Source organism: Hipposideros armiger, unplaced genomic scaffold (genome assembly GCF_001890085.2).
Source record: "Hipposideros armiger isolate ML-2016 unplaced genomic scaffold, ASM189008v1 scaffold_602, whole genome shotgun sequence".
In the NCBI taxonomy this organism is placed as follows: Eukaryota; Metazoa; Chordata; class Mammalia; order Chiroptera; family Hipposideridae; genus Hipposideros; species Hipposideros armiger.
The window spans coordinates 728,143-751,114 of NW_017731952.1; the positions used below are offsets into that span (position 1 = coordinate 728,143).

Consider the following 22,972-nt stretch of genomic DNA (forward strand, 5'->3'; position numbering starts at 1 on the left):
TTTCTGAATTCTAAATTTGTTAACCCAGTTAGGTAATTATATTGTAACTAGTTAGGATTGGTTTTATTCTCCATTTATAACAGCGCCTCAAAGGCATATTAAGTATGGATTTCATTCTAAAAACAACACAGCTTTGTTGGTAAGCTTAAATTTTTATGAAATATAATGCACTGAGAAAAATATCTTAGCTCAGGAGAGGCTAAAAATGTCAACACCAGCCTTAAAAATCCATTCAGCATTTAATACATAGTTCCAGGCCATTATGATTTTGTCCACACAGAATATAACCATAATTCTTGGAGGATTTTTACGACTTGAGGTTTGTTCCACCTTAAAGTTTGTACTAAAACTTATTGGGAGACTAGTTTGAAAGTAAAATTGTAACTCAGCCTTTGCAGAAGCTGCAAAAAGTTCTACACATTCACTTTATTTGGCACAGCATTCCATAGTCCTGTAAAAAATTGTAGTGACAATATAATTGTATAAATACTATGGAAGCATTGAGTATTATTTATTTGTAAATAATAACTTACTCAAATACATTGAGTAAGTGTTTTGCCACTTTATAATATAACAATGATAGAATTTATACATCAAATCTAATGGCGAGCTCAATTGGTACCTTCAACAAACTGAGGCTATAAAATTATATATAGGCCACTGATGTGGCCACTAGGGTTATCCAGCTGCTGGGTTCTTAATGGAGAATGCCAGAATTCAGCAGTCAGAGCAAAACTTGTTTAGGACCCTGAGCTAGACCAAGTGCTAGGATCACCCCTTTACCCTTAAGACGGCTCTAGTTGAGGTGAGGTTGGGAGCAGCCGTCCAAGACCTCCCAAGGGAGTTGACTTTCCAGAGATAGCAAGTTTGCTGCTACTCCTCTTTCTTAACAAAGATAATTTGTGCATACAGCTGTCCCAAAGATGAGTTGGACAAGGTGCTTTCTGTAGTGATCTTACATTGGCCAAAAGGACCTGGAAACAGAAGCATAAAGAAGGTAGGTGGGAACTGGACCTTGAAGGGGAATCTATTCTGTTATGGTAGAGGGGTTGGAGAGAGGCTCACAGACAAATGGCAATGTGTGTGTTGCATGTGGCAGTATGTAGCCTGGCTGATGTGGGGGGGGTCATATGAGATGGCATTGATGAGTTGGAATCTAAGGAAAGGACTGGCTTGTGTATGAAACCATCTGTTACGTTGCAGTGAGGTTCAAATCAACCATACAGGACCTTCTGCATTTTATTGACATCTGCTTGCATAGTCACAAGATTAGCTGGCAGGTTGGAGTTCTGAGGCCCAGACTCACTGAAGAGATAAGGATGGCAGGGGCAGCCCTGCTGAGCTCCTGGGAGTTTGGGGTGGGACGGGGGAGTACACTGGAGAGCCACATTGCTGGGCCAGAGAAACAGTACTCACAAACCATTGCTGGAGTAGCAGTGCCCAAGGCCCACAGGCCAGTAGGAGATGGTCCTCACACTGCCTTGAATGGGGCAGCAGTCAGAGCTCTCAAGTTAGAAGAATGATCTATTCAATTAGGGTGAAATAGAGAAAGGGCAAATGAAAAATCAAATATTTAAATAGGAAGGAATCAGAAATGCAGGACGGAGACAGATAGGATAAGAAGATGACTGAAAAGGAAGTCAGCCTAACCACCTGCACATTTGTCATACTGTCACCATAAGCATAATGTTTTTCCTTAGGCTTTAAAGTATTTCTTTTTCTTGTAAATTTTCTCTGTTCTACCCTTAATAAGGGAACAAGAGACTATCATATACACATATATAATTTACCTATTGCTATAAGGAAAGCATTTGGAGAAAGTCATTTGGTGTCCAAAGAAACCAAAATTAATTTTCCAAAAGAATTTTTTTCTAATATGCCATGGTATTACTATATTACTAGCATAGCATTTAAAAAACAAAAGTGGACTCCAAATCAAACTGTCCCGTGTGATAAGATTGAATGAATGCTTTGTTAACAACAAATGATATAGATTACCATTGTGCTTTATGGAAACTCCTGGGACTTGCTCATTTGAGAAGCCAAGCATCTGGTGTTTTCATCTTAGTGTCTAACTCTGAACCTTGTCCTTTTGAACAAACAATCAGAAATATTTGTCCTGACTTTACATGTAGTTATTTCCACTACGTTTGAAAATATTCCCCATGTGTCCTCTGGTTCTGATATATAATTTCATCACGGCTTGAAAGACGATGACCATACTGCTCTTGACATAGTTAATAAAATAAAAGCTGCTGCTGAAATTTATATGTTCATCACTTTTTCATAGCTATAATTTGTTCACACAAAAGTTCTGTCTCAGAGTTACATATAGGTTCTAATTGGAGGCCTAATTAAAGCTATGTTTGCTAAGTATACATAGTTCTTATAAACATTAACACTCCATTGCCGTGAAGGGGTCCTATAGCTTTTAATATTCCTTCCATATCACAACATATTATGAAAAGCAAAAGATGTTAGACTCTTGTTTTGCCAGAGCCCTTTTATTTGAGTATTTGTGGTTTCTCTAATGAGAAGTAACTTTAAGAAAGAAGGGCTGATTTGCCTGTTCTTGAATCCATTCAACTGGAATATGCCAAAGGAAGGGAAGTCATTCAATGCTATGGTGTTCTTGCTAATTGGATTTCCATCATGATGGGCCACATTCAAAATCTGACACTGAGCAAGGACATGAAGATAAGGTGTGTAATTATATGCAAGTACATAGAAAATTATATTAAAAGCCCTAGTTTTTTGCAGTTTTCTTGCTTCCTTCCTTCTATATATAATAGAAGTACCAATCTAATATACACCAACTATAGTCACTTCACAATGTTCAATACAATTTAAAGAACACTTAGTGTCAACCAAGTACCATTTGGGGTGTGTATTATTTCAGTCAGTCTTCACAATAACATTATGAAATGGGTATTACCCCTACTCGACAGACGTGCTGGAGAGACTTGGAAAGGTTAAATAATTTTCCCCAGGCACATAAGTAAAATGTGGTGTTGCTTGAATTTGAACTGAGACCTATTTGACTCTAAAACCCATGATCTTAACCACTCTGCTGTCTCAATCATATTTCATATCTTCCTGTCAGTGAGTTGCATAAGAAAATATTTTATTCTGTGGTTCTCAGACTTTCTCAAAAGATCAACAAGTCCTCCCATAAACTCTAATTCCTGGTATAATAAATTCCTGGTATAATAAGGCTAGAAAGAAAAAAAAAAGCTAGCATAAGCAACTAAAGAAAGATACCACCTTACATAAAATAATTTAAAACTTAAAAAGGCTATGCAGTGAGAAAATAGTATGATTGTTCTAATCCTTAAAGCCATAGGAAGAGATCCATAGTTGAAGGTCACTGACAGAGGGCCCACTTACACCTCTCTGGCAGCCTCACGGTCACGCACATCATGTGCCTGAAGCCAAAGGGTTTCATTTAAAGGTTTCCACAAACAAATTATTGCATTTCTAAGGAAAAATAATTCTAGGCTAATTTTTAAATTAACAATATGAATTGCTCAATTTTTCCATTTTCTTCTAAAATGAAAACTTGGAATGTGATAGACTCCACGGATGTGTTTCGTGCAGTAACCGTTTTAAGTATATGTAACAGATCTAAGAATGGAGACCTTTTTTTTCATCTGTGTTTATTCATGCCAGAAATTCTCTTAAAGACTGCCTTAGTTTGGCATCTACCTTTAACACATCAATTGCACAACTGGCATGGGTCCATCTCCCTTTGTACTCCACAGGCATAGAAACTGTGTACAGGGCATGTTTCCCTGTGAGGTTTTTTGGGGTTTTTCCCACCCCCAAAGTTTATGCTGCTAAACAGGCATTAAGCTACTCTAAATTCCTGACAAGTATGTAACTTTACAGGTACATGGTAGTGCATTTAAACATTGAGGAGAACTTTCTATTCATCTCACTCTGCTAACAGAGCCATTTCATCCTGTCCAGAAAGATGAGCCCATTTTAGACCCTCCTTTGGTCCTACGGATTACAAAGAGGGAGAAGTCACTGTTGAAAAATGAAAAAGAAGGGAAGAAGATAGAGAGACCTATGATTATGGCCCCCAAAAGCAAGAACGTGTTATTCAGGTTTCCCAGGATTCAACATGGTAAGTTAGAGAGGGCAGGAGAGAGAAGAGCTAGAAAATGAATACTTTTTATAGCAGCCTTAAGGAATTCAGCAAAGTGAGCTGAATTTCAGATTCTTAAAACTAAAAGAGATCTTAGAGACTATAGAGTCCAAATTTATTTTTGCCCCCAATGGAAATATAAGGTAAAATGCCCACAAATTCATTTGAAGTCCAAAGACTATTTTATACTCTAGCTTTGAGAAGTCTTCAGAATTGAAACCCTCCGCAGGGTCGGAGTTTTATGGAACAGTGTTTTCTTTTGTCCTCTATTGCCTGCAGGTACTCCTTGAATTAATACTGAGGTGTTATTTAAATGCTATTGCTTCACAACACTGAAAGCGTTTTAACATAGAGAGGTGGGGGAAATCCCACAGCCTATGTATATCAAACACAATTTATCAGCAAATTAAATTCAAGTATGCATGACAATTTGTGAATAACTTAGGGAAATTGGTAACTCTAGTATGATCTGGAACAAAACCAAGAAGTCAAATCCCACTTGGTTTAATGGTATGTTAAAGATTTGGGCACAAGCTGATAGTTGCTCACATTTAACATTTTGATCACTGAATAATCTTATGCCTTAATGTGATGGAGGCTGCTGAGTCTTCTGGAAAAATTCTTAAAACAGGACAAGGAATAAAAAGTCTAGGATTTCTTAACTATTTCCTTGTTCAAGGAAGAGGGAGGGAATAATCACTAAAGATGAGTTCTTTCCTTGCTACACTTGATCATCAAGCAAGTTTTTCAGGTGTTAGAGGATACATTATAAAAGTATAAAAGTAAGTTTCACAACTATACAAAGAAGTATGTGTATGGACCAGGTATAGAATGAGAAAAAGTACAGATTTCAATTGTGTTGAATCCTCACAAACTTTCTATATATCAGAGTGGTTGCAGCAATCTCTTTTTCAATTTTTTCTCATCAACATTTTCAAACTTAAGTGTACAATACCATGAATATTGAATACCCACTATTCAGATGCAAAAATTGTTAATATTCTGCCATATTTGCTTGCAGCACATTAACACCATTTTTAAACACAGACAACTTGTCAAATCCTCCACCCACTGCTGGGATCCACGTTGCACCATATGCATATTTCCAGGGATAGGAACCTCATTGCATCCTAATATATTAAAATGTTTAATGACCACGTTTTCTTACACTGAACTAAAATCTGCCTTCCTTGAATTTCTAACAATTTATTCTAGTTTTTCCCTTTGGAAAGATGTGGTCAAGATCTTTTCCTTCGTTTCTTGCTTAGCAGCCCTCAAACCTCTAAAGTCAACTCTCATAGCAGATCATCTCAGACACGAATCTCACCTGCATATGCTTCTCTTGTAAGTGGGGGGAAAGTTAAGAATAATGTAAGGAGGGCCGACTGAGTGGCTTAGTTGGTTAAGAGCTCACTCAAGAGTATGAGCTCTGAGCAATAGGGTCACTGGTTCTATTCCCCTCCCAAGCTGAGCTGCCACTGAGCCGCCAACAGGTGGCAGGATGGCTCAGCTAAAAAACAAAAAATAATAATAATGTAAGGAAAAAGGAGGGGCTGTAGGCCTTCTTATAGGCTGGCATTTTTTCCCATAGGTTTTGATATGTAATATTTGCATTTATAGTCAGTTTGAAGAAGTCTCAAACTTCAATTTTTATCTTCTTCAAGCCATAAGTTGTTTTGAAGTACAGTATGTCTTTTTTTCCAATATAAGGGGATTTTTCTAGTTTTGGTGCCACTGTTGTTGTTTCTATCTTATTTATATTGTAGTTAGAGAATAAATCTTTATATCACAATTTCTGAAATTTATTTAAACTTGCTTTAAGGCCAGTATACAATCATTTTCTTTTTATGTTCCCTCAATACTTGAAATGCTTATGTGTTCTCTACCATGTTCTATATATGCTAATTAGTTCAGTTTTTAATTGTTATTCATATTTTCTATTCATTTATGAAAATGTATGCTTATTCTTTTAGTTACTGAGAGAAGCATGTTATATCTCTTACTATAATTATGTTTATGCATTATTCCCTTTAGTTTTAGCCATTTTTGTTTTATCTATTTTGAAGCCAGGTGATTGAGTATAGTTAAATTTATAATTTCTATATTATCCTGGTGAATTTTATCATTACATAGTATTACTTTTTATTCACAAATAATCTTTTTTTCCCTTAAAGTCAACTCTGTCTAATATTAATATTGCAAAGCCAGTGGTCTTCTGGTTAGTGTTTGCATGGTATATTTTCAATCTTTGTTCTTTAATCTATCTGTGTCCTTATATTTAAATTGTGTCTCTTAAAACAGCATATATGATTTCTGTGGTTTTAATCAACCTAAGAATTTGGGGGTTTTAGTAAGAGCATTTAACCCACTTACATTTAATGTAACTATTGATATGTTTACGTTTGAACTACCATTTTAGTATTTGCCTTCTATTAGACATGTTTTAGTTTCCTTTCCTTCCATTCTCTCTAAAATGATGGAATATTTTGTATTATTCTAGTTTCCCATATGAGCTTTGTAGTTTTATACTCTTTTACTATTTCGTTAGTGTTTTTCCCTTGGGATTACTGTAATGTGTATTCCTGACTTATCAAAGTCTAAAATAAATGAGGAGTTTTAGCTCTTCCCAAACAATTCAAGGACCTCTAACTGCTTAAACTCCATCCACCCTCTTGCCAATTTATATGCTATTATTCCCATTTTCATTCTACATATTTTATAAATCCCAAAAGACCTTGCTATTATTCTTTTATATATTCAGGATTCATTTAGATTTACCTATATAGTTATTCTTTCATTGCTTTTCACTGTGCTGGAATTTTGAATCAAAAAGAGAAAAGACAAAAGGTACTTAGTGCAAATTTGGTGAGTCACACACACACATACACACACCTTCATCCTACCTCTCTGCTCCATTTAGAATTCAGAAAAACATAAGGGCCCTGAGGCATATGGGGAAACATTGTACAGAAACATCATAAGTAAGATGTAATGAAATGGGTAGGAAAATACGCACAAGAAGGTAACATGCTCTGAAGGCAAGAGGCACAAAGATATACTTTATTTCAAAAACCTTAGGCAGTTAGTTAATGATTTGGAGAAGTACAGCCAAGTTACACTCAGCAAATTTTGTAGTATGCTTCAATTTAGTGGGCACAAAAGCTGTTTATTGTTGAATGAACAACAAGTATAATGTAATTGGTTTCATACAATTAGAAGGTCACCAAGCTCTGCTTGTTACAATTGGCATTGCCATAGCCAGGGGCTTATGTGACCTCAAGTGATGATTGGCCTGAGGGAGTAAGCCAGAAATGTGTGTGCTTTGGGCTATGGAGACTGACTAATCTGGCTGTAAGGATTGGGGAAAGGAAGCCAAGAATCAGATCACGGCACTCGGGCAGGGCATGGTGGACTCAGTTGAATGTAGTTAGGCTCCATTCATCACTTTCCAGGGGTTTGATCTGGAGCTGGGGATGGGAGGGCATGGGAGGGACAAGGTGAAATGATAGAGCTCCAGGAAAACACAATTGAAATGTCAGTGCATAAGCATCTCATAATAAGGTGGATCCTAATTCTAAGGCCATCTAGTTAGAAGCAGGCCCCCAGCTTGTGTGGGATGGGCTTGAACTCTCACACAGAGTTCTTTAATTCCTGGTACTGAGCCACCCAGAAACAAAAACTGATGGTGCTGCTTATTTCAAAATACAGTTTTATATCCATCCACAAGGTTTGTAGATTGATGATTGGTTGTAATATCATTCCAAAGACTAGGTTCATCTTTTCCCTAACATTTGAATAATTAAGAAGGAAAAAAGGGAGGTTAGCTGGGTATGACAGTCACAGGGATGCCAGAGAACATCCCTGACAATTAATGATTATTTATCAGTGGAAAATTTTTTTTTTCTTTTTCTGAAAGCAGTAAGCTTCACTTTGCCAGTGTGTGAAGAGACCTGAAGGAGGAGAATTAAGTAAGGCCTTTGTTCCCTTGCTCATGCTCCTCTTTTAGCCTATGACCAATGGGTTCATTTGGTCTGTGCAGAGTACAGATGAGTCATGAGTTGATTGCTCACACACATCAGTTGGTTTTCTCCCCCACGTTGATGAACCCTATGTCTAACCTCATCCAATCATCCTGCAAATGAATACCACTAGCCACAGAGAAGACCAAAGAAGAGAGGGACAATTTGCAGTGCAAATCCATCATCATTGCTGGAAAAGCAACTCCAAGTGCATGGAGCATTTTTCCATATGGGAACAGCACAGTTCAAGGTTCTGATAGAACACAGTGCAATGCCAAGGACATCCGAGACACTTGATTTGCCACTTTGCTTTCTAAAACAAAACTATGAACTATCAGGAAGACTGATATTTGTTGATTTTGGTGATATTTTTGTTGATCATTTAAAGAACACCAAATTATTAACAATCTGTTTTGCCAGAACAGATAAGAATCTAGAACTATAAATCTACTGCTGGCCATGGATGAAGACAGTCCTTTTTTGTTACTTAATATCAGTATTTATTTTTTTCCACTAGAACTGCTTAGCTTGGGTGAATTCTGGTTGATAATTTCAGAAGGATGAAAAGCTAACTAGAACTGGGCATTTGGCCCAGATAAATCTGATTCCAGTACTATGAAAGAAGCAGCAAGGGAAATAGAAAGTCTTTGACAAAAATTGTTGATAATTGGCTAAGGAGTGGGGAGGAAAACAGAAGACTTGGAGAGCTATGAATGTTATTCCAACATAGAAGAAAGACGCAAGGGAAGAATCAAGATGCTACAGATGTACAACACTTTAAGAAAAATTATGTATATCAACAATAAAACTCCTGGTAACCAGAACTTTTAAGTCTGGATAAGTCTTTCTGGAATAAGTCTTTCTGGAAACCTAAAATGCACAGGCAAAATGGAAATTTGGGGTTTGAATTTCTGCTCTGTAGGACCTTGGTGAGGCCACCTCGCCAATCTACATTTCAGTGACATCCACCTCCCTCACCCATAAACTGTGGGTGACGTGACCATTTATTCCACAGGGCTATTATCAGGATTAAATCAGAGGCCTGTATCTCTGATTTCCTAATCAAATAATAGGTGTTTAAAAATTGCCAAGCATTTACCTATTTTTACACCAATTAGTTTTAGAATTTTAACAGATTTGTATAGGAAGTCATATAAAATATTACACACCTTCTAAATCAGATTTCAATCAACATAATACAGTGAAATGTCTTGATTACTCAGGTTATCGTTATCAATAGCCTTTAATGGATGAGGCAGCAGTAAGACAGCAATGCCCTCAGCTCTTGTTGAGATAGTTCCTACCTTCCAGGATTATATTGAAAACTAGGATGAATACCCCAAATAATTATTGAATCCCTTTTATTTAAAAAGTTTCATAGAGTAAATAAAAACAGTACTTTGCTAGGAACTAATTTATTGTCTTGTCATTAGAAAGGATTAGAACCAATCACTTGGAGCAGATAGATGTCTCTCTAAATCATTAAGAACATGAATGGGGGAGGGGGGGAGGAGAAGAAATAGAAAGAAAAGGAAAGAAAGAGGCCCGAAGTAGAGAAACTCCTCTTTACAACAAACATGAATGCTTGACCTTTTTCTCCCTCTACTTTACTCCATTTATGAGGTTAAATCAGCATGGTGGGGGAAAATATAACACAATTTTAAATCCACACAGATCAATAAATAGCAGCAATTCGAATTCATCCACTACCTTTTCTTTAACCACAGGAGTTCAAGAGACAGCACCATCAAATAATATTTACAAAGCATGCACAGTGTCCCACCCAGAACTATAATAGTAAAGGTATGGTTATTTTACTCTAAGAGTTTACAGTCTGGAAACAAAAAGACATATTTTGAAGGTTCTGAAAAAAATTGTTTTAAAGCCTGCACTAGCATTGGGGATAGACAGTGTATTTTACAGACAGAGAAGCAGAGAGAGAGAGAGAGAGAGAAAAAAAAAAATGATGCCATGGCCTAAGATCATATAGGCAGTGACAGAATCAAAATAATTCCAATACCCTTCCTCATATTTCATTGCAGTCTCATCACTGGTCAATGGTGGCTTATTCCAAAGTAGTTCTGAATTATTTCTTAAACCTAAAGCAATACAAATGAGAAAAGTCTAAGTGGTAATCTACAGCATTTAAGATACAGAAAATTTTTGCCCATGAAAACACACTGAAGTGACTCCATGTCGTGGTGAGTTATCAAATTATGGAAAGAACATTGCAGAGATTAAAATGTTGCATAAGAGAGAGAAAGCAGCATGAGTCAGGGGTTTGGGAAATATGAGTCAGACTGAAGGGAAGGAGCCAAAACCATAGAGAATTAAGGGCCTGAGTAGGGATTTAATGGATGTTCACACAGTTGCTTCCATTAACTTTGAGAGAAAACCAAGTGTGCAGTTCCATAGACTGGGGCTCAGCGTGGTAAAGATGCTAGGAGTGCGAGCTGAGGAAAGATCAGACTGGGTTGTTTAGAGCAGTGATGGTGCCAAAGTCAGCAAGAGAGGGACCTGCAATAGCATAAATCACCAGGAGGGAGAACACGGGCACATTTTTGAAAAATGAGGGAATCGCCAAATATTGCCATTAGCTATTCTTAATGCATTAGAATGATGAAATGTGAGTTGATTTATGTGTTGTGATATTTTAGGAAGCACACTCTATTATTTTGTTCTTTGATAATGTTTACGTTAGGCTATATCTCCATAGTTCAGAGCTATAGTTCAGAGCTGCTCCCTGTGGTGGTAATCCAAGCTCTAATCCCACCTTTAAGGCCCCGAATTTGCTCGTGACTTGAACTACCATTTTAGGGGCACCTTCAATCAGGCACTGCACCAGGTTTGTCCCACACAGCCCCTTCAGCCACCCGGACTCCAGCTGTCAGCCATTCTCATGCAAACCACTTCTGTCTTGTCAGTGTTTCCTAAGGCAACCTGCCTTCTGCCCAGAAATAACCTCCTATTTCTGTCAATCCGTGTACCTTGCCTTCAAAGTGCTGCTCAAAACTCACCTCTTCCGGCAAACCTTCCATAGCCACCCACCTCTGATGCTGCCTTATTCCCGATAGAGTCTGCACTTGTCAACACCCGTGCTTTACATCCGTTTCCATTTGCTGACCTCTTGCTGATTTTGCTGTTTTTCTCACATCTTGCCTGTTAACCTGCCTTGTCAATGTTTAGTTACTTGAGATAAAACATTGATCCTTTCCTTAAACATCAGTTCTCGGCAATCGTGATGCACTCATCTATTTCTTGAACAAATATTTACTGAAAACCCACCATGTTTCATGCATTCTGCTAGGCACTAGGAATACAGGAAAGAAAAGTAAGACATAGACCACTTCCTCAAAGAGTGTGGGGTCCAGGGAAGTTGTTCACTGATGGCCTGAGAACCTAGTGAGCTTACCTGTCAAGGATTAATTTTAGATGGTTTAAAAACAAAACAAAAACTCTTCTCCCCGGAGTACTTTTTTCTTAGATAATCAGGAAAAATCATGAGTGACCTGAGCAGTTTCCCTTATGAATAAAGCATTGCTTTTTTGCACTACAGATACTCTCTCCACAGAGGGCTTTCATAAACACATGTGGAGGAGCCGGGTCTCCTGGCACCTCTGTACAGAAGTGGATACTCTGCTTTGCGTTTCTGACATAGGTGTATAGTTTAGTGATTTTCTTATCACATGGAACTTTCTGATATTTAAGACAAATAGAAATGCATATGCCATAACTGAAAGTGCAGTCAGTTAGAGTCCCAGCAGATCCAGCTCAGGGTACATGCTGAAGCACTCACTCGACTCCTTTGGGATAATTTCTCAAAGGGAAAAATTTCAGGCAACTGCGCTTTATTGAATTTCAGGAGGTTTCCCCTCAGAAAGAGTTAAAAGTGAATCCAAGTAAGTAGAAAATGCATGAAAAATATCACCAGTCCATCCTAGGTGTGGTGAGTCCGGTTGCAACTTTGTTTGTTTTTTTGATAGAAAAAGGAAAAGAATGTACCAGTAATAGAGGCAGCGGTATTTTACTTGGTGTTTTGTTGTTGTTGTTGTTGTTGTTTGTTTGTTTTTGTTCAATTACGTAACTCACCTCATATTTTTATTAAATAACCCTTCTCAGAAGGTAAATGGACCTGTTCTTAAGAAGGAGTAGGTCCAGGCCGCACAGTTTTTATGTTTAAAACCTATTTAATGATATATTAATTCCACTGGCAACATTAACCTATTTATCAAAGAGACTTAGAACTGAATGACAAGAAAGTAGGAAGGCAGTCATTGGACACAGGAGTGTGACGGTGTGCTTTGCAGAGAGGTATCTCTGAAAGAAGCCTCAGTCACCAGTGAGGCCTCCTGTACAAAATGCAGCAGCCACCCTGAGCCCTTGATCATCTGCCAGCACGTAGCGAGGAAACTTGCCACATCTGAATCTCACATTGCAGCATCCCTCAGGGCTGTTATCACTGCAAATGCTGGCAAATGTTCTTGACATAAAACAATAGGAATTCTGCTGTCATTTCTGCATTAGCAAGTCATAAAGCTCCAAAGAAACCTCAGTAGAAATGTTTTCATCAAGTGCATATGAGAAAATAATAAAAGACACAAAAAAGAATGGATCATTTCAAAGCAAGATTGCTGCACCTTGTCCTAAAAAGGACAGAATTATAATCACTGATTTGAAAATAAAAATAATAATAAATTTCGAAACAAACATTTTTTTAATAAACTCACCAGACCTTAAAAACCAGGTTTAAAGAATTGTCTAAGTAGGTACTTTAATAGGTTATTATCCAATAAACAGCCATACATCCCTCAAGTATTTTTCATCTCTTCTCCGTCTTTCTTTTAGAAAGAATCTCTCTTATTGCTTCTGCACCCAGCTACTCGAAGCCCATATATGAGGACAACCCTCTTATAATCTGAACTTCCTATATTATTATACTGGGTAGTGTAAGTGCAGTAATTCTCCTTGGAAATGTAAGAAAGATAAATGACAACATTCTGAACTTTTTAAAGGGAAGGGCAAGAATTGAGGAATAAATTTTAATTAACTGATGGTTCATTTTTTTTATTATTGACTCTTGGCCCATTTCTTCCAAAGCACCACCCTGGGCCTACCACAGAGATATTCTGAGACTCCCTTAGTTTGTCACAGTTTTTATGCTAAATTTGTCATCAAGGAATTTCAAGGCTATATTTTTTAATGATACTTAGAGTCTTAAGTTGTTGAGGAACACCAAAATCACTTAATCCTTTCATTTATGCTATTTAACTTCATAATGTGAGAGATCTGAATGAATGAAAACTGATGTAGATAAGGCAAAATTAAATTTCACTTATAAATTACTGTGTAATATAAATGTACACACACAGATTCACATCACATTTTGATCCCAAAGAAATTTATTATAACAGGTTCCTTACATTATGACTGAGCATATTTTTACTTTACTAAGAACTTCAATCTACCTATTCCTTAAAGCACCTTGAGTATATTATTCCCCAAATTGAAATGCTTTGGGAAATATATATTTTACACTACACCAGCCTATCTCTCCTAGAGGATTATCGCCAAATTAAATTCTTTGTGTTTTTGTGTTTTGAAATTTGCAGTGAAAGGTTTATACAATCATGTTACCCTAAAGTTTGAACACACACACACACACACACACACACACACACACACACACACACACACACACCAGGGAATGTATAATATTAAAGTTTGGCTTATACCGTGTTTTTGAGCAGGTTTTAAAGATTTGTCAATAGAAATTATCTCAAGTGCAATGTATTGGGTAGAAAAAACAAGCATCATACAATTTGTTTACATTTAAAAAAAACACAAAACAGTGCTGTATATTCTGATGGGTGCATCTTTGTATAGCAAAAGTATAAAAACACCTCAAAGAAGGATTCACACCTACCAGGATAGTGGCAGGTGGATGGGTACAGGGATGAGGCTGAAGTAAGGCTTTATTTAGCTATATCTGAAATATTTCATTTCTTAACAAAATAAGAGCTGAGGGAAGTAGCGCAGAATGTTAACATTTGCTAAATCGGAGCGGTACACACTGGCATCTATGAAATTATTTTTTGAACACTCAAAATAATTTATCTCTTTACATATTTCCAATACAGCAATATTGCCAAGTAATGTTTTAAAAATAAAGTAAAAACTCAGTTTCTTTAAGAAAAGTATTAAGACAATATGAAGGCTATATCAACATCTTCACAACCAACTCAAACCCTTTCCACATTGCGTGTCTTTAACAGACATAGATGAGTGCGCGGCAGGGACACACAACTGCAGAACGGATCAAGTGTGCATCAATTTGCGAGGCTCCTTTGCCTGCCAGTGCCCTCCAGGGTATCAGAAGCGAGGAGAGCAGTGTGTAGGTAAGTACAACTGTGCAATAAGCAAAGTCCCGTCTTGAGCATCTTAATTGCTTAAACATCAGGTACTCAGAGCAAAGCACTCATATTTATTTGGAGAATGATAACTAACAACTGCTTATCCTTTCATTGAATGCCAGTTTCATTTTCCACATTCACAAAAAAAGAACTACCTTTAAAGATTGAGCATGTTCTGGATATCAAAATGTTGGTTACCTGTTAGACTCAGCAAAAGCAGAAATTTGGGGTATGAATGAAATCACAAAAGCAACTGAGAAAATAATTTTAAATTACCTACATGGGGACCACAGCATGTAAGCACTGATGATACGGGCTTCATTCACTGGTTTTAGCATAGCATATTTTATAGGGCAAATGATGAGGTTCAAATCCCAGCTCCCAGTTAGAGGCCTTACTTTGAGGCCTTAACTCACTTTGAGGCCTTAGGTGAGTTCCTGAAATTCTCTGTCTCACTTTTTTTCTGTATACTATGTAGTTAATACTAGCTCCTACCTCAGGAACTCATATGTGGGAATGTTAAGAACAGTGCCTAGTCCTGTGCCGAATAGCTGTGTGCTGTCATTATGGAATGAGTTAACATACCGAACATTCTTTATGCTGCAAGCAGGTGCAGTGCTAGGAATGCAATGCCAAGTTCCTCATGTGCCTCTATTTGAGAGCTCTACTTGAGCTCCCTGAAGGCTGGGGACAGGCCTGATTTGTGTCACTGCTCTCCCTGAAGAGTGCCCACCAGGTAGATGCTCTAGGCACATTTTTTGAATGACTGGAAGAACACGGTATGGGGAGGTCGACTAACAAATAAGAGGTAAACTAAAGTGTCCTGGGCTCAGTTTGGAGGCTCAGCACTAGGCATGAAACCCTTTCATTGAATTCCTCTGTTCATTGATTTACATGCCGTCACCTCCTACCATAGATCAGTGGAGAGCCCTTATTTCCTCTTAGGAACAGAGGATCAGGATGTGGGGACAGGTGGCCAGCATCAATTTCTGCCTTGAGAATGTGAGCTATTGATATCAGGATGTCACCACTGAGCTCTGCGGGGTTCTTCCTGCCACAGGGCTATGCCCAGAGGTTGGGGTTCATGCTAAGTCTCCAAGGAAGGCCCAGGTTTGCAGTGACTGAAGTTGTGATTTAGGAGAGGATTGTGTGGGAAAACACAGGCACCAAAGTTTTGCCCACTGTATGAGTCAGGAAAAAAACAATTGAGAGCATGAAAAGAACAGAAAAAGAACTAACCCAAACTACTGCAGGAAGAGTCAAAGAGAATGGAAGATACGGTTGTAGCCCTGTGTGATATGGTAGGAGATGTATTTTAATTCAGATCTAATCATGTGGTATTTTCTTCACCCATTGAACCAGATCTACATTCTTCAACAGAGCATATAAAGTCTACCTTAATCTATCCTTGCCCAGCTCTGAACACCACTCTCCCCCAACCCCACCCCCACCACACACACACTAATTCCAGCTCTATCCCACTAGTTATAGTTCCCCACATACATCACACAGTGTCACACTTCAGTGCCTCTACATAAACTCTTTCGGCACCAAGAACATGCACTCCTGGCAAACTCCTATTCAACTCTCAAATCCCAGCTCAGAGTCATTTCCTCTGGGAAGTCGTTCAGGATCTACCCCAATATAATTAGTCATCCCTCCTCTATGCCAGTACTTCTCACATTTTGATGGATCCTTTTCGTAACTCTCCTATCGGATTCAGATTAATTCTTCTGTAAAATACAATAAAAATGTTGTGGTAACCCCCAGTTGCTATTCATAAATAAGTACCCTCATTTTCTGTACTTATTTGTGGCAGACTGGTCCAAATAGTCCACGGACCAGCAGCGGTTAGCAGGTCACACTTCGAGGGGCACAGTGCTCCCTTTCCCCTTTCCACCTTTCCACTGTTGATCTTATCATTCCATGCAGTGACCTGTTTTCATGCCCATCTTCCACACTAGATAAAGGTGGAACATATGTATATTTATCATTATTGTAAATCCTGCAGTGCTAAACATAATGCTAGCCAATAACAATGGCCTGATGAATGTTTACCGGCTGTGAAGACATGCATCATTTACTCATCGAATATTTATTGAGGGTTGACTGTGTGCCAGACACTGTTCTAGATGCTGGACCATGATGGTGAACAAACAGAATTTACAGAATCACCGCCTTCAGGAGCTATTAGAAAGTACTATTTATACGAATTAGCTATCAAGACTGGCACTTGGGTACTAGGAAGAACTACGCTAAAATTGCCCTTAGTTAGTGTGACGTTTCCATTCATTCAACTAATGTTTATTGTACACCGACTTATGCCAGGCTCTGTTTTATCTGTCATGCATTATAGTGAGGGAGACACATAACACAATGTTAAGGAGTGTCAATGGCTACAAAGAAATACAAAGCAGGATAAGGGGATAGATGAATCTTTTATATGGATGGTCAGAGATGGCCTTCCTGAGGTGACATTTGAGAGACCCCTAACTAAATGAGGCGGGAAGCCATATGATTATTATTACAATTTGTTTCAATATTCAAGTTAAATGAAATAGATTTTGTGACTTATTAATAATAGCTCCCATGTATTTTTTACCTGTTTGTGTGAGGAAGTTTACCTACGTTACCTCATGTAATCTTGAAACAATTCTACCACATTGTTGTACTACTATTTACAGAGGAAAAATGGAAGCTCCAAGTTAGTAATTGCCAGAAGATTCAAACTCAGATTACCCTGAGGCCACTTGATCACACTGCCTCCCACACTTTTAGTTATTAAAGTATCAGAAGAGCTCAGCATAGTTCTGTTTTTGTTTTTGTTTTTTAAAGATTTTTATTAGGGAATTGGGGGGATGGGAACAGTGCTGGGGAATTGGGGGAAGGGGAACAGACAAGTTGCTGTATTTTTTGTTGTTGTTGTTCTTCAGTCTAGTTGTGGAGGACGTTGCTTCACTGGCCCAAGTTGGCACCATCATTGCGCTCTTCCCGGGCGAGGCACATCAGTCGCCGGCTTCTGGACGGCCACTCACAGCGGCTGCTGGCCGCTCACGCTGGCTGCTGGCTACACACGGTAGCCCATGGCAACCCACTGCCACAGGGGTTGCAGCCTACGCCATCCCCGGCGACTCACGGCAGCCCAGCTCCAGGTTGAGCTGTTGTTCAGCATCTTAGCTGTGGAGGGCAGTGTCACTGGCCCTCATATGTGGGATCCGAACCGGGGCCCTCTGGCGTCCCAAGCCAGTTCTTAACCATCGCGCCACTCGGCCGGCCCCCTGTTTTTGTTTTTTACTAGTGTCACTACATAGTCTTTACATTGTGCATACATGATTGTTATTTTGAATTACACATGCCATGTTGGAATTGCCACAAAGTATAGAGTCATGAATTAACGAAATTTTATCATGCTTCTAAGATGTTTATCTGACTCTCCAAGTTCTCGATCAAGCATTTTTATAGTTGGAAATATTTATATGAGAAGGACATGTGCTGGGACTCTTCATCAATGTAAGAAGGGCACTTCGGTTTAGCATCTTCTTCCTTCCATAGTGCTCTTTCGATTCTCACAAACTTCATTAGATGCTCACAACCAGCACTACGATCCACATTTTACAAAAGAAAACACCAAGATCCTGAACTTTTAAGTGACTTCACCTAACTCACCAACTCAAACGCAACCCATGCTTCTCTCTCTCAGTTTCATGCTACATCACTCAATTCTTCGACAGTTCTTTTTCACTTCTGTCCTCATAAACAAGCTTTCAGGTTCCCCAAGTTGACATTCTCATATACATGTGAAACAGTCTTAATTTCTTTTCTTTCTTCTAAATCTCAACCCACCCAATCAAGTTTATGAAGTCTTTGTTCTTAACATGTTCCTGAAGTGCAGAATGCAGAGCACAGCATATTTAAAACACATATACCCTAAAAAGAAAAAAAGAAAAAAAGAAAAGAAAACACATATACCCTAATTAAAAACAGTAATAATTACTTATAAAATGAGGTCTTCTCTAGGTAGGTTTTCTCGATAATGTTCTGCTGAGAACTTGAGAGCAAACAGCTGTGGATAATCAATAACATAGTGCTCTGTGTTTGTGTGTGCCTGATAACGTAGATATCGATGAATGCACCATGCCTCCATTTTGCCACCAAAGATGCGTGAACACACCAGGATCATTTTATTGCCAGTGCAGTCCTGGGTTTCAGTTGGCGGCAAACAACTACACCTGCGTAGGTAAGTAAGCCTTTTGGGAACCGCCGTCCTGACTACCTGATTTCTGTCTTCAAAGAAAGCAAACCCCATGCCACACTGCAGCACTTCCAGTTTTCTGTGTTCTTGAGTGAACTGGTTCCCATCAACTTCCCCGCATAAAGCTGAAAAGACAATAGCCAATCTGTTTCTGAAAACACATCAAGATGTGAATGGAAAACTTCGTTAGCCTTGGTTTAGTTCTCCTCTGTGGGTGTATCAAAAAATTGTTTAAAATACAGGTCCATTGATATACACACACCAATTAGTCAACAGTGTGTGATATAAATGCTGAAGGTGCCAAAGGAGTTACTGCAAGTTCAAGGACATAAACTTTCCACTGAAAGCACATCTGATTTTTACATGCTTCTTCTCCCCTTTCAGAATGCAATGTCACGGCACACAATTTGAAGATTGGCATGACATGGAAAGAATCTAGTGCAGGAAAAATGCCTTTTCACAATATTCTCAGTGCCTTAGAGCATTGCAAAACTCCGTATGGGTCTCAAAGGCTTATGTTATAATTGTAATGGAATTTAACAGAACCCATTTAAAAAGTAATAAATAGCACAGATAAATCTTCACTGCAGCATGCTGAGAGACCATATCAGTATGAGTGTCTTATATCAATTATTTATAGAGTTGGCATTTTGCATCTGAACAACAACAAAAGAAAACAGATACTGGAATGTATATTTATTAGGATCATTAAATTCTTTTGGAAAGATTCATCAAACCCCAAAATATCTGTCATTCCCAGAAAAAAAATTCTGGTATTTCTAAAAGAAGCCTATGACAGATGTTTGAAGCTGTTCCAACAAATATGAAACCTGAATGAATGTTCTCCAATGCGCTTCTGCAGGGCAAAGAATCCAGCTAGGGAATTACTCACTTATCAGCAGATGACATAGGTACAAAAGAGCAAGGATTTGCTTAAAGACATAGATATATAAATGTATGTAACCTTTCCTTTCAGACATAAATGAATGTGATGCCAGCAATCAATGTGCTCAGCAATGCTACAACATTCTTGGTTCATACATCTGTCAGTGTAATCAAGGATACGAGCTAAGTAGTGACAGGCTCAACTGTGAAGGTAAAATATTTTCCAAATAATTTTTTAATAAGACTCCAATCCCTTTGATTGCTGTTTCTTTATCTGATTATGTGCCTGTTTATGGAAACAAATTTTTATCCATAGAAATTCTATTCTAACATCCAGTTAATTAAATTACAACATTGACATTGTCATGTGTTATCAAGAGAAATGAGGGGGAGAATAACTAAAATATTAAATGTAGGATGGGTCTAATAATTAGAAAGGGTGCTCTAGTGTCTTGCTCCTCAAAGTGGGATCCAATGGCCAGCAGTATCAGCACCTCCTGGGAGCTTGTGAGAAATGTAGAACCTCAGGCCTCAGCCCAGACCTACGGAGTCAGATTCTACATCCAACTCTGGGTGACTGGTGTGCACATTTAAGTTTGAAAAATGCTGATTGCATGTCAGAAACATTAGAATAGAAACCAAGCAAGCTGGCTTCACGTCTTATTCCTGACTGTTTGACTTGAGCTCATTTCTTATGTTGCCTGAATTTCATTTTCCACACAAGTAGAAAGGGGGCCGTTTAACTGAAGGGATGACCTTCAGAGTCCATTGCACATGTACATTCCACTGTGTAATTTAAAAGGCATAAGACATCCCGAGGGGGTGCCATTAATACTTGATGTCTCCTACTCCCTCATGGACTCTCCTAGCTATACTTGGGGCCACAAAGGTCATCCCTCACCCAGAGAGGTGTCACATCATGCTACTATGCTCAAAGCCCAAAGGGGCTGGCTCTGGACACCTGTCTCTACCCTTCTAAGCAAACTAGAAGGACGTCACCATTGAGAAATAAAAAGCATTCTTCCCCTGAAGGCCAGATCCTGACAGGATATCACTGCTAGAAGCTAGTCAGTGATGGGAATTGAAGTTCAAAGCTCAGATTAACTTGGTGTCAGAGCGACCCAATTTCTGAGAAAGTACATATGAATCTATATCATGGGTGGGTCTGCAGATCCCAAAGTGAAAAGCATCTACCATAAGCTAATTAATTCACTCTCCTCAGCTTGTACAGTTAGGGACAGGATTTGCCAAACTGTCAATAATGATTAAGTAAAACTGATGGTAAGACGAACTCTTTGTGCTGTGAAGTTCTAAGGGAAAATGAGCTGAAAATTGTTAGAATTTGCCCTTGAGCTTCTTATAAAGTATTGTATTTCAGTTACAGAGTTTGCAGTGTTTTTACTCTATTATCTCATCTAAAATATATTACCAATGTAGTTTTTCAACTCTGTGTCCTTGCTCTTCTCTGATTCAACAGACATTGATGAATGCAGAGCTTCAAGCTATCTGTGTCAATACCAATGTGTTAATGAACCTGGGAAATTCTCATGTATGTGCCCCCAAGGATACCAAGTAGTGAGAAGTAGAACATGTCAGGGTAAGTTCATTGTTTTCCTATCTGCTATGTTTAGTTTTTACCAGAAAGAGCAGGGAGGAAGTTGTAGGATTCTCTACCATAGACTTTATTTTTTCCACCTTGAATATACAACCTGAGCTCTCTTATCTCCCTGCTCATCAGATATGCACATCTCATAAAGACGGTATTCACTGTTAACACTTACTTTCCTTGAAATTTAAAGTAATTGTTTTTCTTTCTTAAAATAGAAATAATTTTAATAAAATACTGATATCCCTTCTATATAGCCTATATAATCTCCATGCTATACATCTTCTAATCATCTACCAGAAAGAATTCAATTATTCAAATATCTCACCATGAGTTTGAGTCTAGAGCATAAACTTAATATGTGGGTTAGGCATACCTCTAAAACACCAAGATTATAAATTGAGTAGTAGTTTAGATGTTGAGAATATCAGCCTCATGTGTATTAAAATGTGCTTGAATTCTTTTGCAAATAACTATTGATTCAAAAATAGCTAATGAAGTTGGGCCCAGTTGTAAAATAAATATTCAGGTGATCTTCACACATACACATAGGTAGGAAGAAGTAACTCTCTATATGGTCTTTTTGGAACTGATGTACCATCAATGCTACATATAGCTTGAAATTTCTTTAACAGGGAAAACACTGCTCAGATAAAACCAAAAATGCAGATAACCCTAGAAAACTTAGTACAAACACTTGGATTTACATAAAGCAATGAGAGAATGAAAAAAAAAAATGACTCAACCTGAAGACAGAAAATCTGTTTGAGTCCTAGCTGTACTGCATTCTAGCTGTACAATCTTGAACAAATTATCAAACTTCTCAGCTTTCTAATTTGAAAAAGGGAGCTGAGGGAGGAAAATGGAATAATATATGTAAAAAATTATTTGTAAAATATACAGCCTTTCCAATTCAAGATGTTTTTATGAAATTTATCTAGCAATGTAAATAACTAGTAGTAAGTCTACTCTAGAGAATCCTTTATAATCAGAATTGAGAGATAGCACACAAAGCAGTAAAATCCTATTGAGAAAGGAAAAGATCAAGGAAAGGAGACACTGGGGATTCTCAGTCTGTATCATGATTTGACAAAGAAATATTAACTAAGAGGAAGATTTATGACTGGGGATTTATTAGCATGTATATGATTAATCAACTAGACTCCAACCACCAAGTATGAGCACAATCAGAATGTCATTCATTGCACAATGAACATCTTTATACCCCTTTCCAGGTTACTAGACACTCTGCAACATGTTAATTGTGGAAAAACTTTGCATTGCAATGGTTTTACTTTCTGAACCCTAATTGAGACTTTTAACATGAATATTACATGCAGGGAAATGTTAGCCAGTGGGATATCTTACCAATTTCCCTGGCATCCGAAACAAATGTCTATGTGTTTCTCATCATAAATGGATTTGATACACAGCAAAAGACAGAAGCAAATTAATGTACAGTGGAATCTTTTCTGCCTAGTCCTTATATCTGGAAACATTTATACCTGTTGTAATTAAAAGTGAAAATGCACTGGAATTTCAAATAGGGGATTCATGAATGTTATATCTTGAAGATATACAGCTTCAGAATGTTTGGTTAAGCCAAAACTTGTGTGTGTGTGTGTGTGTGTGTGTGTGTGTGTGTGTGTG

At 38.0% G+C, this 22,972-nt stretch overlaps 1 protein-coding gene across 4 annotated transcripts in view; it reads left to right on the forward strand.

Moving 5' to 3' along the window:
- EFEMP1 (EGF-like fibulin extracellular matrix protein 1) overlaps nt 1-22,972 on the forward strand; it is a 59,479-nt gene that overhangs the window by 26,640 nt on the left and 9,867 nt on the right. For all 4 annotated transcript variants that reach the window (XM_019624720.1, XM_019624719.1, XM_019624718.1 and 1 more), the window contains exons 5-8: nt 14,442-14,564; nt 18,697-18,816; nt 19,808-19,927; nt 21,194-21,313. In XM_019624720.1, coding sequence (XP_019480265.1) covers nt 14,442-14,564; nt 18,697-18,816; nt 19,808-19,927; nt 21,194-21,313 — 483 coding nt within the window. The remainder of the gene's footprint in view (nt 1-14,441; nt 14,565-18,696; nt 18,817-19,807; nt 19,928-21,193; nt 21,314-22,972) is intronic.